The following is a 16,714-nucleotide window of genomic DNA, read 5'->3' as shown; positions in this document are numbered from 1 at the left end:
GTTTGTGGGTCAGATGGTGAAGTGATTCCAATAATGAGGGTAGACCTATTGAGTGGCTTAAAGAAATACATCACAACATCAGGTCAATTGAGTGAGAAATGCCTCTTGTATGTGTGTAGATCTTTGTTTTGGTCTCACTGTTTGATGCATTGTCATCTACTTCTACATGTGTCACATACAAACCTATTACTACCTGTCAGGGCAAGGAGATTGAGGTTGTAACCTCATATAAATATCTTGGAATTTTAATTGATGACGGCCTCTCTTTTAAATTGTATATTCAACAACTTACAAAAAAAATGAAGCTGAAGTTGGGATTTTATTTTAGGAATAAGGCCTGTTTTTCTTTTGAAGCCAGAAGGAGGCTAGTATTAGCTACATGTATGCCTTTCTATACTATGGGGATATTTTATATAACGTTCAGAGCGCCCACTTGACGCTCTGGCCGATGATTTGTTTACCTCTGGATAACATGAAAACAGCCTAACCAGCTCTGCTGGCAACAATTTCATTACGCTTTTTTCAGACGTTTACTGACAGCGGCCATATTCAACGGGTGTTGTACACTTTAGCTTAAGACATGTAGCTAGCTAGCTAGGTAAACAATGAACCTAGCTAGGTAAACAACGTCACGTAACGTTAGCTAACAAGCCAGCCAGCTAACAATAGCTAGTTAAACAACAATGAACATAGTGCCAAATCATGTTGTTTAAAGGGATACCATTTAAAGGGATATCAGCCAGATTCATTTTCTGTGGCTTCCCTAAGGTGTCACTGTATGAATATGCTGGGAGCTAACCAACCAGGTTCAATGTTAGCTAGCTAGGTAAACAATGAACCTAGCTAGGTAAACAACGTGTAAGATCACACACGTCACATAATGTTAGCTAACAAGCCAGCCAGCTAACGTTAGCTAGTTAACAACAATGAATATAGTGCCAAATCATGTTGTTACTATCCTGCATGAATCTGCTTAACAATCTGCTGGGAGCTAAACAACCATGTTCAATGTTAGCTAGCTAACATTAGGCTCAAACTAGCAAAACCAACGGCTCTGGGATACGAATAATAACGCCATACTCGTAACGTTAGCTAGTGAGCCAGTCAGCTAACGTTAGCTAGCTAGCTAACAGTACACTTTAACTTGAAAATAAACCACTTTCTGTCAAATTTAGAAACGTGTAATATCTGAAAATGTAGCTAGCTAATGCTAGACTATCTTACCTGTATACATCATCATGCATGATGGACGCATCTCCCTGTCAGGGATGCCATACCACGGCTGCCCTTAGTTTGAAGATGTAATCCGGAGACAGGTGTTTTCTCCATCTCTTTAGCTATCATACTCTAATTACACTGATTTTAAAACTTGATCCTCCAGAAAGTGGAGAGCAACAATTATGCAGCTCCACTACACGATACATTTCATAAAAAGCCACGTTCGACAGTATTACCAACAGACTGACCAGCTCAAATAGACAGAAGCCCTCTATATGGCAGACCAATCTGAAATCCTCTCTCGGCATGTCCAGCCCACTCATTATCTCAGCCAATCACGGCTAGTTGGAAGGTTGCTGCCTTTTTCTGTGGCTTAACCAATAAGGCTCGTAATTTATCAATTGTATTTGTATTTACAGACAGCATACATGTTTGTTATTAGGGCACATGAAAGTTCACATGTTCCAGAAGGCATTTCTGACAAAAAACACATTTTGATTAAAACATGTTTTTATTAAATGTTCTCCTGTGAAGTTGTGACTTGCGACACGCGCCTAGTTTCCTGAAATGGGTCACAATTGACAACAGACTTTCAACACGCTTATTGGGAAGGACACTCAACATGCACATCACTTACACAAATGACTGATGATTGGCTGAGATAAATTGATGATAAAAAGATTGTGGGGGCTGTTTTGTTAGACTTCAGTGCAGCTTCTCCCATTATCGATCATAGTCTGCTGCAGGAAAAACGTATGTTATGTGGCTTTACATCCCCTGCTATATTGTGAATAAAGAGTTACCTGCCTAACAGGAAACAGAGGGTGTTCTTTAATGGAAGCCTCTCTGACATTATTCAGGTAGAATCAGGATTTCCCCAGGGCAACTGTCTAGGCCTCTTACATACTACTGGCTTTGAGTAAAGCCATTGTGTCTATGTATGCGGATGACTCAACACTATACAGGTCAGCTACTGCAGCGACTAAAATGACTGCAGAAGTCTGTAATAAAGTGCTACTCTGCCTTTTTAACAACACTATCAACAAGGCAGGTCCTACAGGCTCTAGTTTTGTCTCACCTGGACTACTGTTCAGTCGTGTGGTCAGGTGACACAAAGAGGGTCTTAGGAAAATTGCAATTCGCTCAAAACAGGGTAGCACGGCTGGTCCTTGGATACACACAGAGAGCAAACAATAATATGCATGTCAATCTCTTCTGGCTCAAAGTGGAGGAGAGATTGACTTCATCACTACATGTATTTGTGAGAGGTATTGATATGTTGAAAGCACCAAGCTGTCTGTTTAAACGACTAGCACACAACTCAGACACCCAAGGAAAAACGTTTAGTCTTGAAATCTTTGGTTGTTTACTACACTACTCACTCTGTGAATCCTTAAAGAGATGGGTGGGGCTAAGGCTTAATAAGAGGGTGTGAACGATGCTGATTGGGTGCAGACAAATTAGAGCTCTCCAAGTACACTACCGTTCAACAGTTTGGGGTCACCTAGAAATGTCCTTGTTTTTAAAGAAAATGAAAAATTTTGTCCATTAAAATAACATCAAATTGATCAGAAACACAGTGTAGACATTGTTAATGTTGTAAATGGCTATTGTAGGTGGAAACGGCTGATTTTTAATGGAATATCTACATAGGCGTAGAGAGGCCCATTATCAGCAACCATCACTCCTGTGTTCCAATGGCAAGGTTGTGTTAACTAATCCAAGTTGATCATTTTAAAAGGCTAATTGATCATTAGAAAACCCTTTTGCAAATATGTTAGCACAGCTGAAAACTGCTGTCCTGATTAAAGAAGCAATAAACCTGGCCATCTTTAGACTAGTTGAGTATCTGGAGCATCAGCATTTGTGGGTTCGATTACAGGCTCAAAATGGCCAGAAAGTACTTTCTTCAGAAACTCGTCAGTCTGTTCTTGTTCTGAGAAATGAAGGCTATTCCATGTGAGAAATTACCAAGAAACTGAAGATCTGGTAGAACCCTCAGAACATGTGACACAGTGTGTAATCAACCCATTATGAAGACTCCAGAACCCTCAGAACATGTGACACAGTGTGTAATCAACCCATTATGAAGACTCCAGAACCCTCAGAACATGTGACACAGTGTGTAATCAACCCATTATGAAGACTCCAGAACCCTCAGAACATGTGACACAGTGTGTAATCAACCCATTATGAAGGCTCCAGAACCCTCAGAACATGAAACAGTGTGTAATCAACCCATTATGAAGACTACAGGACCCTCAGAACATGTGATACAGTGTGTAATCAACCCATTATGAAGACTCCAGAACCCTCAGAACATGAAACAGTGTGTAATCAACCCATTATGAAGACTACAGGACCCTCAGAACATGTGATACAGTGTGTAATCAACCCATTATGAAGACTCCAGGACCCTCAGAACGTGAAACAGTGTGTAATCAACCCATTATGAAGACTCCAGAACCCTCAGAACATGTGACACAGTGTGTAATCAACCCATTATGAAGACTCCAGAACCCTCAGAACATGTGACACAGTGTGTAATCAACCAATTATGAAGACTCCAGAACCCTCAGAACATGAAACAGTGTGTAAATAACTCATTGAGAAGACTCCAGAACCCTCAGTGTGTTTGATAGTGACACAGTGTAATCATAATGAATCCCCTCTATGTAAATGCTGAAGCTGTCCTAGTTAGTTCTATTCTCTCTGTGTTGATGCAGTAAAGAGAAAACCCTGCAGCAGGATTAAAGACTTCACATTCAGTTTCCCCTAAAATATCAGCACCTTGTTTACCGCACACTCCTCTATCGCTCTCTTTCTCTAGCTCATTTTCTCTCTTCTGTCCTCCTCTTTCCCACTCTCACTCACTCATTTCTCTCTTCTGTCCTCTTTCCCACTCTCACTTTCTCATTTCTCTCTTCTGTCCTCCTCTTTCCCACTCTCACTCACTCATTTCTCTCTTCTGTCCTCTTTCCCACTCTCACTCTCACTTTCTCATTTCTCTGTTCTGTCCTCCTCTTTCCCACTCTCACTCTTTCTCGCTCTCTTTCTCTAGCTCATTTCTCTCTTCTGTCCTCTTCTTCCCACTCTCACTCTCACATTTCTCTCTTCTGTCCTCCTCTTTCCCACTCTCACTCACTCTCTCACTCTCTCTCTCTCTCTCTCTCTCATTTCTCTCTTCTGTCCTCTTCTTCCCACTCTCACTCTCATTTCTCTCTTCTGTCCTCCTCTTTCCCACTCTCACTCTCTCTCTCTCTCTTTCTCTCTCTCTCTCTCTCTCTCTCTCTCTCTCTCGCTCTCTTTCTCTAGCTCATTTCTCTCTTCTGTCCTCTTCTTTCCCACTCTCACTCTCTCATTTCTCTCTTCTGTCCTCCTCTTTCCCACTCAATTCAATTCAATTCAAGGGCTTTATTGGCATGGGAAACATGTGTTAACATTGCCAAAGCAAGTGAGGTAGATAATATATAAAGTGAATATATATATATATATATATATATATATATATATAAATATATAAATATAAATATATATATATATATTCTCTCTCTCTCTCTCTCTCTCTCTCTCTCTCTCTCTCTCTCTCTCTCTCTCTAGCTCATTTCTCACTTCTGTCCCCCTCTTTCCTCTTCTCCCTCTCCCTCCCTGTGGTACTGTGCGTGGGCGTGGAATACCTCTCTACCCCCCACCAGGCCCTGCACCAATCACTGAGCCTCGTCTCCACTGCATGGTGGAGAGTTGTGCTCGAGCAGTGAGGTTGGGGCTGCTCATCTTCCTCTCCTCCTCTCTCCTCTCCTCCCCTCCTGTCCACTCCTTTCCTCTCCTCGCCCTTATCTCTCCTCTCCTTTACTCTCATCGCCCTCCTCTCTCCTCTCCTCCCCTCCTGTCCACTCCTTTCCTCTTCCTCTCCTCCTCTCTCCTCTCCTCCCCTCCTCTCCTCGCCCTTATCTCTCCTCTCCTCTCCTCCTTTCCTCTCATCGCCCTCCTCTCTCCTCTCCTTTCCTCTCCTCGCCCTTATCTCTCCTTCCTCCCCTCCTTTCCTCTTCCTCTCCTCCTCTCTCCTCTCCTCCCCTCCTTTCCTCTCATCACCCTCCTCTCTCCTCTCCTCCCCTCCTTTCCTCTCATCACCCTCCTCTCTCCTCTCCTCCCCTCCTGTCCACTCCTTTCCTCTCATCATCCTCAACTCTCCTCTCCTCTCCTCCCCTCCTCTCCACTCCTTTCCTCTCATCACCCTCATCTCTCCTTCCTCCCCTCCTTTCCTCTCATCACCCTCCTCTCTCCTCACCTCCCCTCCTTTCCTCTCATCACCCTCCTCTCTCCTCTCCTCCCCTCCTGTCCACTCCTTTCCTCTCATCACCCTCAACTCTCCTTCCTCCCCTCCACTCCTTTCCTCTCCTCGCCCTCCTCTCTCTCCCCTTCCTCCCATCTTCTCTCCTTCCTCGCCTCCTCTCTCCTCTCCTCTCCCTCCTCTCCTCCTCTCTCCTCTCCTCCCCTCCTGTCCACTCCTTTCCTCTCATCGCCCTCCTCTCTCCTTCCTCCCCTCCTCTCCACTAATTTCTTCTGATGGGTTCAGTTCTATAATTCATGACAGTCATAGTGTTCAGAGCATATCTTCCTCCACTCAGTCCTTCTGTTTTAGAGAGAGAGAGAGAGTGTCCTGCATGGACACTGAGACACTGAGACAGAGTGGCAGAACAGAGTGAAGAGGGGGTATCTCTGTCCATCTGTCTCACTGTGACAGAGTGGCAGAACCGAGTGAAGAGGGGGAATCTATGTCCCTCTGTCCCTCTGTCTCACTGTGACAGAGTGGCAGAACAGAGTGAAGAGGGGGTATCTCTGTCCCTCTGTCTCACTGTGACAGAGTGGCAGAACAGAGTGAAGAGGGGATATCTCTGTCCCTCTGTCTCACTGTGACAGAGTGTCAGAACAGAGTGAAGAGGGGGAATCTCTGTCCCTCTGTCTCACTGTGACAGAACAGAGTGAAGAGGGGGAATCTCTGTCCCTCTGTCCCTCTGTCTCACTGTGACAGAGTGTCAGAACAGAGAAGTGAAGAGGGGGTATCTCTGTCCCTCTGTCTCACTGTGACAGTGTCAGAACAGAGTGAAGAGGGGGAATCTCTGTCCCTCTGTCTCACTGAGACAGAGAGTCAGAACAGAGGTGTGAAGAGGGGGTATCTCTGTCCCTTTGTCTCACTGAGACAGAGAGTCAGAATAGAGGAGTGAAGAGGGAGCATCTCTGTCCCTTTGTCTCACTGAGACAGAGAGTCAGAACAGAGGTGTGAAGAGGGGGTATCTCTGTCCCTCTGTCTCACTGTTCCACATGACACAACTGCACTTCTACATACAGGGTTGCTCTAGGATAAGGTTTCCCATACTGCACTTCTACATACAGGGTTGTTCTAGGATAAGGTTTCCCATACTGCACTTCTACATACAGGGTTGCTCTAGGATAAGGTTTCCCATACTGCACTTCTACATACAGGGTTGTTCTAGGATAAGGTTTCCCATACTGCACTTCTACATACAGGGTTGCTCTAGGATAAGGTTTCCCATACTGCACTTCTACATACAGGGTTGTTCTAGGATAAGGTTTCCCATACTGCACCTCTATATACAGGGTTGCTCTAGGATAAGGTTTCCCATACTGCACTTCTACATACAGGGTTGTTCTAGGATAAGGTTTCCCATACTGCACTTCTACATACAGGGTTGTTCTAGGATAAGGTTTCCCATACTGCACTTCTACATACAGGGTTGTTCTAGGATAAGGTTTCCCATACTGCACTTCTACATACAGGGTTGTTCTAGGCTAAGATTTCCCATACTGCACTTCTACATACAGGGTTGTTCTAGGATAAGGTTTCCCATACTGCACGTCTACATACAGGGTGTTCTAGGCTAAGATTCCACAGTCACAGATCACTCATATCTAAACCAATACGGTCAACACCACAGTCACAGATCACTCATATCTAAACCAATACGGTCAACACCACAGTCACAGATCACTCATATCTAAACCAATACAGTCGGTCAGCACCACAGTCACAGATCACTCATATCTAAACCAATACAGTCGGTCAGCACCACAGTCACAGATCACTCATATCTAAGCCAATACAGTCGGTCAGCACCACAGTCACAGATCACTCATATCTAAACCAATACAGTCGGTCAGCACCACAGTCACAGATCACTCATATCTAAACCAATACAGTCGGTCAGTTACAAGTGACAGTGCAGACTGGCCTACAATCAATACAATCAGCAGCATTTGTCTTTGACCACTCCGCCAATAACCTAACATAGCAGGTGTAAAATACCTTAAACTAGAGCACATTCTGGTCTGGAAGAGAAGAAACAACACTGCTGGGGAGTAAATGTGGAGGAGATGGAGTGTCAACTTGTTAACGTCCAAAAGCGGAAGTCACGTTACAGAGTCTCTCTTTCATTTCCCCTGAAAACCAGAACATTGGTTTGTTGACGACCCTGCTGAGGACTCTGACACTGCAGGCTTCGTCTCCTTCATTCTCTCCCTCACATCCCTCAGCCAAGCCAGCTACACTGCTTCCTGTTGGCATGGTGTCTAGTGACCATGGACTGACGGTAGAGACCCATCACTGATGGTAGAGACCCATTACTGATGGTAGAGACCCATTACTGATGGTAGAGACACATTACTGATGGTAGAGACCCATTATTGATGGTAGAGACCCATTACTGATGGTAGAGACCCATTATTGATGGCAGAGACCCATTACTGATGGTAGAGACCCATTACTGATGGTAGTGACCCATTACTGATGGTAGATACCCATTACTGATGGTAGAGACCCATTACTGATGGTGAGACCCATTATTGATGGTAGAGACCCATTACTGATGGTAGATACCCTGGACTGATGGTAGTGACCCATTACTGATGGTAGAGACCCATTACTGATGGTAGATACCCATTACTGATGGTAGTGACCCATTACTGATGGTAGAGACCCATTACTGATGGTAGAGACCCATTACTGATGGTGAGACCCATTATTGATGGTAGAGACCCATTACTGATGGTAGATACCCTGGACTGATGGTGAGACCCATTACTGATGGTAGTGACCCTGGACTGATGGTGAGACCCATTACTGATGGTAGAGACCAATTACTGATGGTAGAGACCCATTACTGATGGTAGAGACCCATTACTGATGGTAGAGACCCATTACTGATGGTGAGACCCATTACTGATGGTAGAGATGGTAGAGACCAATTACTGATGGTAGTGAGACCCATTACTGATGGTAGAGACCAATTACTGATGGTAGAGACCCATTACTGATGGTAGAGACCCATTATTGATGGCAGAGACTCATTACTGATGGTGAGACCCATTACTGATGGCAGTGCCCCATTACTGATGGTAGAGACCCATTACTGATGGTGAGACCCATTACTGATGGTAGATACCCATTACTGATGGTAGTGACCCTGGACTGATGGTAGAGACCCATTACTGATGGTAGAGACCCATTACTGATGGTAGATACCCATTACTGATGGTAGTGACCCTGGACTGATGGTAGAGACCCATTACTGATGGTAGAGACCCTGGACTGATGGTAGAGACCCATTACTGATGGTAGAGACCCATTACTGATGGTAGAGACCCATTACTGATGGTAGAGACCCATTACTGATGGTGGAGACCCATTACTGATGGTAGAGACCCATTACTGATGGTAGAGACCCATTACTGATGGTAGAGACCCATTACTGATGGTAGTGACCCATTATTGATGGCAGAGACCCATTACTGATGGTAGATACCCTGGACTGATGGTGAGACCCATTTCTGATGGTAGTGACCCTGGACTGATGGTAGATACCCATTACTGATGGTAGTGACCCATTACTGATGGTGAGACCCATTATTGATGGTAGAGACCCATTACTGATGGTAGATACCCTGGACTGATGGTGAGACCCATTTCTGATGGTAGATACCCTGGACTGATGGTGAGACCCATTTCTGATGGTAGTGACCCATTACTGATGGTAGAGACACATTACTGATGGTAGAGACCCATTATTGATGGTAGAGACCCATTACTGATGGTAGAGACCCATTATTGATGGCAGAGACCCATTACTGATGGTAGAGACCCATTACTGATGGTAGTGACCCATTACTGATGGTAGATACCCATTACTGATGGTAGTGACCCTGGACTGATGGTAGAGACCCATTACTGATGGTGAGACCCATTATTGATGGTAGAGACCCATTACTGATGGTAGATACCCTGGACTGATGGTAGTGACCCATTACTGATGGTAGAGACCCATTACTGATGGTAGATACCCATTACTGATGGTAGTGACCCATTACTGATGGTAGAGACCCATTACTGATGGTAGAGACCCATTACTGATGGTGAGACCCATTATTGATGGTAGAGACCCATTACTGATGGTAGATACCCTGGACTGATGGTGAGACCCATTACTGATGGTAGTGACCCTGGACTGATGGTGAGACCCATTACTGATGGTAGAGACCAATTACTGATGGTAGAGACCCATTACTGATGGTAGAGACCCATTACTGATGGTAGAGACCCATTACTGATGGTGAGACCCATTACTGATGGTAGAGATGGTAGAGACCAATTACTGATGGTAGTGAGACCCATTACTGATGGTAGAGACCAATTACTGATGGTAGAGACCCATTACTGATGGTAGAGACCCATTATTGATGGCAGAGACTCATTACTGATGGTGAGACCCATTACTGATGGCAGTGCCCCATTACTGATGGTAGAGACCCATTACTGATGGTGAGACCCATTACTGATGGTAGATACCCATTACTGATGGTAGTGACCCTGGACTGATGGTAGAGACCCATTACTGATGGTAGAGACCCATTACTGATGGTAGATACCCATTACTGATGGTAGTGACCCTGGACTGATGGTAGAGACCCATTACTGATGGTAGAGACCCTGGACTGATGGTAGAGACCCATTACTGATGGTAGAGACCCATTACTGATGGTAGAGACCCATTACTGATGGTAGAGACCCATTACTGATGGTGGAGACCCATTACTGATGGTAGAGACCCATTACTGATGGTAGAGACCCATTACTGATGGTAGAGACCCATTACTGATGGTAGAGACCCATTACTGATGGTAGTGACCCATTATTGATGGCAGAGACCCATTACTGATGGTAGATACCCTGGACTGATGGTGAGACCCATTTCTGATGGTAGTGACCCTGGACTGATGGTAGATACCCATTACTGATGGTAGTGACCCATTACTGATGGTGAGACCCATTATTGATGGTAGAGACCCATTACTGATGGTAGATACCCTGGACTGATGGTGAGACCCATTTCTGATGGTAGATACCCTGGACTGATGGTGAGACCCATTTCTGATGGTAGTGACCCTGGACTGATGGTAGAGACCCATTACTGATGGTGAGACCCATTACTGATGGTAGTGATCCATTACTGATGGTAGAGACAATCCTATAGGACCATGACCAAACCAACCTCCATTGGTCATGGTTCTGGTGACGTCATTATGGTTTTGCCTGTCAGATGAAAGGGAAGGTAACCGTGGTGGAATAAACAGGGCTAAGAGGAGGGAGGGAGGACAGAGACTCAGCACAGACAGAAGAAGAACACAGGACCATGCTGGGAATGTTGCTGAATAGCCAATAGGTTTACTGTCTGTTATCATCTCCTCTAATGGAAAATCCCATTCAGTACAGAGCAGAACGTTCCACAGAAGGAAAGGTACATCTGACATACAGTATCTGAACTGTAACAACAATATGAAATGTGTTTCTACATTCCACCAGAGAACTGATCCACATAGACTCTGAACCAGTCCAGAGAAACAACGGTAGGAAGACGCTGTTCGGTAGCTTCAGCTTCAGGAAAAACATAGCAACAAAGAGTCTGTTTACACCACACACTAGCTATATGACAAAGAGGAAATCACAATGTGAACATGAAGAAGAACACAGACATGGAACACCCTGGAGTGAGAAGAACACAGACGTGGAACACCCTGGAGTTAGAAGAACACAGACGTGGAACGCCCTGGAGTTAGAAGAACACAGACGTGGAACACCCTGGAGTTAGAAGAACAAAGACGTGGAACACCCTGGAGTTAGAAGAACACAGACGTGGAACACCCTGGAGTTAGAAGAACACAGACGTGGAACACCCTGGAGTGAGAAGAACACAGACGTGGAACACCCTGGAGTTAGAAGAACACAGACGTGGAACGCCCTGGAGTTAGAAGAACACAGACGTGGAACACCCTGGAGTTAGAAGAACAAAGACGTGGAACACCCTGGAGTTAGAAGAACACAGACGTGGAACACCCTGGAGTTAGAAGAACACAGACGTGGAACACCCTGGAGTTAGAAGAACACAGACGTGGAACACCCTGGAGTTAGAAGAACACAGACATGGAACACCCTGGAGTTAGAAGAACACAGACGTGGAACACCCTGGAGTTAGAAGAACACAGACGTGGAACACCCTGGAGTTAGAAGAACACAGACGTGGAACACGCTGGAGTTAGAAGAACACAGACGTGGAACACCCTGGAGTTAGAAGAAGACAGACGTGGAACACCCTGGAGTTAGAAGAACACAGACGTGGAACACCCTGGAGTTAGAAGAACACAGACGTGGAACGCCCTGGAGTTAGAAGAACACAGACGTGGAACACCCTGGAGTTAGAAGAACACAGACGTGGAACACCCTGGAGTTAGAAGAACACAGACGTGGAACACCCTGGAGTTAGAAGAAGACAGACGTGGAACACCCTGGAGTTAGAAGAACACAGACGTGGAACACCCTGGAGTTAGAAGAACACAGACATGGAACACCCTGGAGTGAGAAGAACACAGACGTGGAACACCCTGGAGTTAGAAGAAGACAGACGTGGAACGCCCTGGAGTTAGAAGAACACAGACGTGGAACACCCTGGAGTTAGAAGAACACAGACATGGAACACCCTGGAGTTAGAAGAAGACAGACATGGAACACCCTGGAGTTAGAAGAACACAGACATGGAACACCCTGGAGTTAGAAGAACACAGACGTGGAACACCCTGGAGTTAGAAGAACACAGACATGGAACACCCTGGAGTTAGAAGAACACAGACGTGGAACACCCTGGAGTTAGAAGAACACAGACGTGGAACACCCTGGAGTGAGAAGAACACAGACGTGGAACACCCTGGAGTTAGAAGAACACAGACGTGGAACGCCCTGGAGTTAGAAGAACACAGACGTGGAACACCCTGGAGTTAGAAGAACAAAGACGTGGAACACCCTGGAGTTAGAAGAACACAGACGTGGAACACCCTGGAGTTAGAAGAACACAGACGTGGAACACCCTGGAGTTAGAAGAACACAGACGTGGAACACCCTGGAGTTAGAAGAACACAGACATGGAACACCCTGGAGTTAGAAGAACACAGACGTGGAACACCCTGGAGTTAGAAGAACACAGACGTGGAACACCCTGGAGTTAGAAGAACACAGACGTGGAACACGCTGGAGTTAGAAGAACACAGACGTGGAACACCCTGGAGTTAGAAGAAGACAGACGTGGAACACCCTGGAGTTAGAAGAACACAGACGTGGAACACCCTGGAGTTAGAAGAACACAGACGTGGAACGCCCTGGAGTTAGAAGAACACAGACGTGGAACACCCTGGAGTTAGAAGAACACAGACGTGGAACACCCTGGAGTTAGAAGAACACAGACGTGGAACACCCTGGAGTTAGAAGAAGACAGACGTGGAACACCCTGGAGTTAGAAGAACACAGACGTGGAACACCCTGGAGTTAGAAGAAGGCAGACGTGGAACACCCTGGAGTTAGAAGAACACAGACGTGGAACACCCTGGAGTTAGAAGAAGAAAGACGTGGAACACCCTGGAGTTAGAAGAACACAGACGTGGAACACCCTGGAGTTAGAAGAACACAGACGTGGAACACCCTGGAGTTAGAAGAACACAGACATGGAACACCCTGGAGTTAGAAGAACACAGACGTGGAACACCCTGGAGTTAGAAGAACACAGACGTGGAACACCCTGGAGTTAGAAGAACACAGACGTGGAACACGCTGGAGTTAGAAGAACACAGACGTGGAACACCCTGGAGTTAGAAGAAGACAGACGTGGAACACCCTGGAGTTAGAAGAACACAGACGTGGAACACCCTGGAGTTAGAAGAACACAGACGTGGAACACCCTGGAGTTAGAAGAACACAGACGTGGAACACCCTGGAGTTAGAAGAACACAGACATGGAACACCCTGGAGTGAGAAGAACACAGACGTGGAACACCCTGGAGTTAGAAGAAGACAGACGTGGAACGCCCTGGAGTTAGAAGAACACAGACGTGGAACACCCTGGAGTTAGAAGAACACAGACATGGAACACCCTGGAGTTAGAAGAAGACAGACATGGAACACCCTGGAGTTAGAAGAACACAGACATGGAACACCCTGGAGTTAGAAGAACACAGACGTGGAACACCCTGGAGTTAGAAGAACACAGACATGGAACACCCTGGAGTTAGAAGAACACAGACGTGGAACACCCTGGAGTTAGAAGAACACAGACGTGGAACACCCTGGAGTTAGAAGAACACAGACATGGAACACCCTGGAGTTAGAAGAACACAGACGTGGAACACCCTGGAGTTAGAAGAAGACACTATGTCTTGTGCCGTACCCACCAGCCCTGTTCAACTCTCTCTCCTGTTAGTTAGCCTGCAGGCTGCAGACATGCCTGCGCTACTGTATTACTGGCAGAGAGCCAAGTCTATATTACTAACCAGCATCACTGCAGTCCATCCACCACACTACAACACAGCACAGCACCACGCTAAACCTTTTGATAAACAGGTGAGGATTCCTCAGGCTGATACCACGGAAACAAGCAGCACCATGCCACACGGAGCAACAGAGAGGCTGAGAGGCTGAGAGAAGCTGAAAGAGGCTGAGAGACCACAGTCCCCTCTACTGTCCCATGTCTCTCTTCACCTGCTAACTCTGTCCTAATGGCCTATGTCTCTCTACCCCCGTGTCTCTCCTCCTCCCCTGTGTCTCTCCTCCTCCCCTGTGCCTCTCCTCCCCCGTGCCTCTCCTCCTCCCCTGTGTCTGTCCTCCCCTGTGCCTCTCCTCCTCCCCTGTCTCTCCTCCTCCCCTGTCTCTCCTCCTCCCCCATGTCTCTCCTCCTCCCCTGTGTCTCTCCTCCTCCCCTGTGCCTCTCCTCCTCCCCTGTGCCTCTCCTCTTCCTCTGTGTCTCTCCTCCTCCCCGTGCTTCACCCCCGTACCTGTCCCACTCCCCACTAAGAGCCCACCCACACGGTGTGGTGTGAAGCTGCCGAGCTCTGTGGAGGAAAGGAACCAGGACAAAGGAATGAGAGCACCGGGAGACACTGAGCTTAACTCAGCCCCTCCTCCTCCTCCTCTCCCCCTCTCCTCCTCTTCCTCTCTCTGTCCTCTCCTCTCCTCTCCTTCTCCTGTACCTTTTTCTTCAGTTGCCGTTGGGCTTGTCTGATCTTCCTCTTCTTAAGCTTCTCGTCCTCAACAGAGGTGTCCACAATCGCTCTCTTCTTGATCTGAGATGCAGCCTGAGCCATGGTGCTGGGGAGCTGCGATGGAGCTGGCTGATATCCTTATAGAGCAGGATAGCAGGAGGAAGTCCTACCAGGTCTGGAAACAGCTCCTCTCTGTAGTATTGTATCCTACCAGGTCCGGAAGCAGCTCCTCTCTGTAGTATAGTATCCTACCAGGTCTGGAAGCAGCTCCTCTCTGTAGTATAGTATCCTACCAGGTCTGGAAACAGCTCCTCTCTGTAGTATAGTATCCTACCAGGTCTGGAAGCAGCTCCTCTCTGTAGTATAGTATCCTACCAGGTCTGGAAACAGCTCCTCTCTGTAGTATAGTATCCTACCAGGTCTGGAAACAGCTCCTCTCTGTAGTATAGTATCCTACCAGGTCTGGAAACAGCTCCTCTCTGTAGTATCAGGGAGGAGAGCTGGGTGGTGATGGTGTGATGATGATGCTCTCTCTCAGGACAGCAGCAGAGGTAGTAACGTTAGCTAGCTAGCTAGCTAGGTAGCAGGGAAAATAAAACAGACCAAGCTGCTCCTCCCTGAGTGGTGTGATCCAGTGTTGTAGTATCCAGGAGAAAGATGGAGTCTGGCAGCAGACAGACGGCCAGGACGGATCCGTCTCTAGAGAAACAGAACCAGCTCTCTCTCTCCTCTCGCCTGCTGACGTCTTCATGTGGCTCGTGGCCCTACCTGAACCACTACCCATCACATTCCCTTCTCCCAACACAGCATCCCTCAGACAGGACAGGCAATGTAATGAGAGGAAGGAAAGTAGGTAGGGCAGCGAGAGATTGAGTAGGAAGGAGAGAGAGAGAGAGAGAGAGAGAGAGAGAGAGAGTAGGAAGGAGAGAGAGAGGCAGCTGAGACTGGGAGGCAGTGTTACACCACCAGCTGGAAGTGCCTGAGTGAAAGGGAGGATAGGAGAGGGAAGGAGAGGAGAGGAGAGGAGGAGGGGAGGAGTGGGGAGGGGAGGGAAGGAGAAGAGGAAGGGAGGGAAGGAGAGGAGAGGGGAGGGGAGGAGAGGGAAGGAGAGGAGGAGGGGAGGAGAGGGGATGGAAGGAGAGGAGGAGGGGAGGGAAGGAGAGGAGAGGGAAGGCGAGGAGAGGGAAGGAGAGGGGGAGGGGAGGAGAGGGAAGGGAAGGGGAGGAGAGGAGGAGGGGAGGAGAGGAGAGGGAAGGGAAGGAGAGGAGAGGGAAGGAGAGGAGGGGATAGGTAGATTACTGGTTCTACAGACAGGGGAGGGGGATAGGTAGATTACTGGTTCTACAGACAGAGGAGGGGGATAGGTAGATTACTGGTTCTACAGACTGAGGAGGGGATAGGTAGATTACTGGTTCTACAGACAGAGGAGGGGGATAGGTAGATTACTGGTTCTACAGACAGAGGAGGGGATAGGTAGATTACTGGTTCTACAGACAGAGGAGGGGGATAGGTAGATTACTGGTTCTACAGACTGAGGAGGGGGATAGGTAGATTACTGGTTCTATAGACAGAGGAGGGGGATAGGTAGATTACTGGTTCTACAGACAGAGGAGGGGATAGGTAGATTACTGGTTCTACAGACAGAGGAGGGGATAGGTAGATTACTGGTTCTACAGACAGAGGAGGGGGATAGGTAGATTACTGGTTCTACAGACAGGGACAGAGGAGGGGGATAGGTAGATGACTGGTTCTACAGACAGGTACAGAGGAGGGGGATAGGTAGATTACTGGTTTGACAGACAGGTACAGAGGAGGGGGATAGGTAGATTACTGGTTCTACAGAAAGGTACAGAGGAGGGGGATAGGTAGATTACTGGTTCTACAGACAGAGGAGGGGATAGGTAGA

The 16,714-nt window shown here is 47.1% G+C and overlaps 1 protein-coding gene across 37 annotated transcripts in view; it reads right to left on the bottom strand.

The window, feature by feature from the left end:
- ank3b (ankyrin 3b) overlaps positions 1 to 16,714 on the bottom strand; it is a 294,436-nt gene that overhangs the window by 203,143 nt on the left and 74,579 nt on the right. For 28 of the 37 annotated variants that reach the window (XM_090217917.1, XM_090217930.1, XM_090217948.1 and 25 more), the window contains exon 1: positions 14,797 to 15,789. The exons of 8 other annotated variants lie outside the window; for them this stretch is intronic. In XM_090217917.1, the coding sequence (XP_090074043.1) occupies positions 14,797 to 14,910 (114 nt within the window). In that variant the 5' untranslated portion in view covers positions 14,911 to 15,789. Of the gene's footprint in view, positions 1 to 14,796; positions 15,790 to 16,714 lie in introns of those variants that run through there. One more of the 37 variants, XM_090217914.1, reaches the window with a different exon arrangement.

This window comes from Oncorhynchus mykiss, chromosome 23, assembly GCF_057628025.1.
Source record: "Oncorhynchus mykiss isolate SJ-2025 chromosome 23, ASM5762802v1, whole genome shotgun sequence".
Lineage (NCBI taxonomy): Eukaryota > Metazoa > Chordata > Actinopteri > Salmoniformes > Salmonidae > Oncorhynchus > Oncorhynchus mykiss.
Note: the sequence above shows the minus strand (reverse complement) of the source record. Positions and strands in the feature narration are given on the sequence as shown.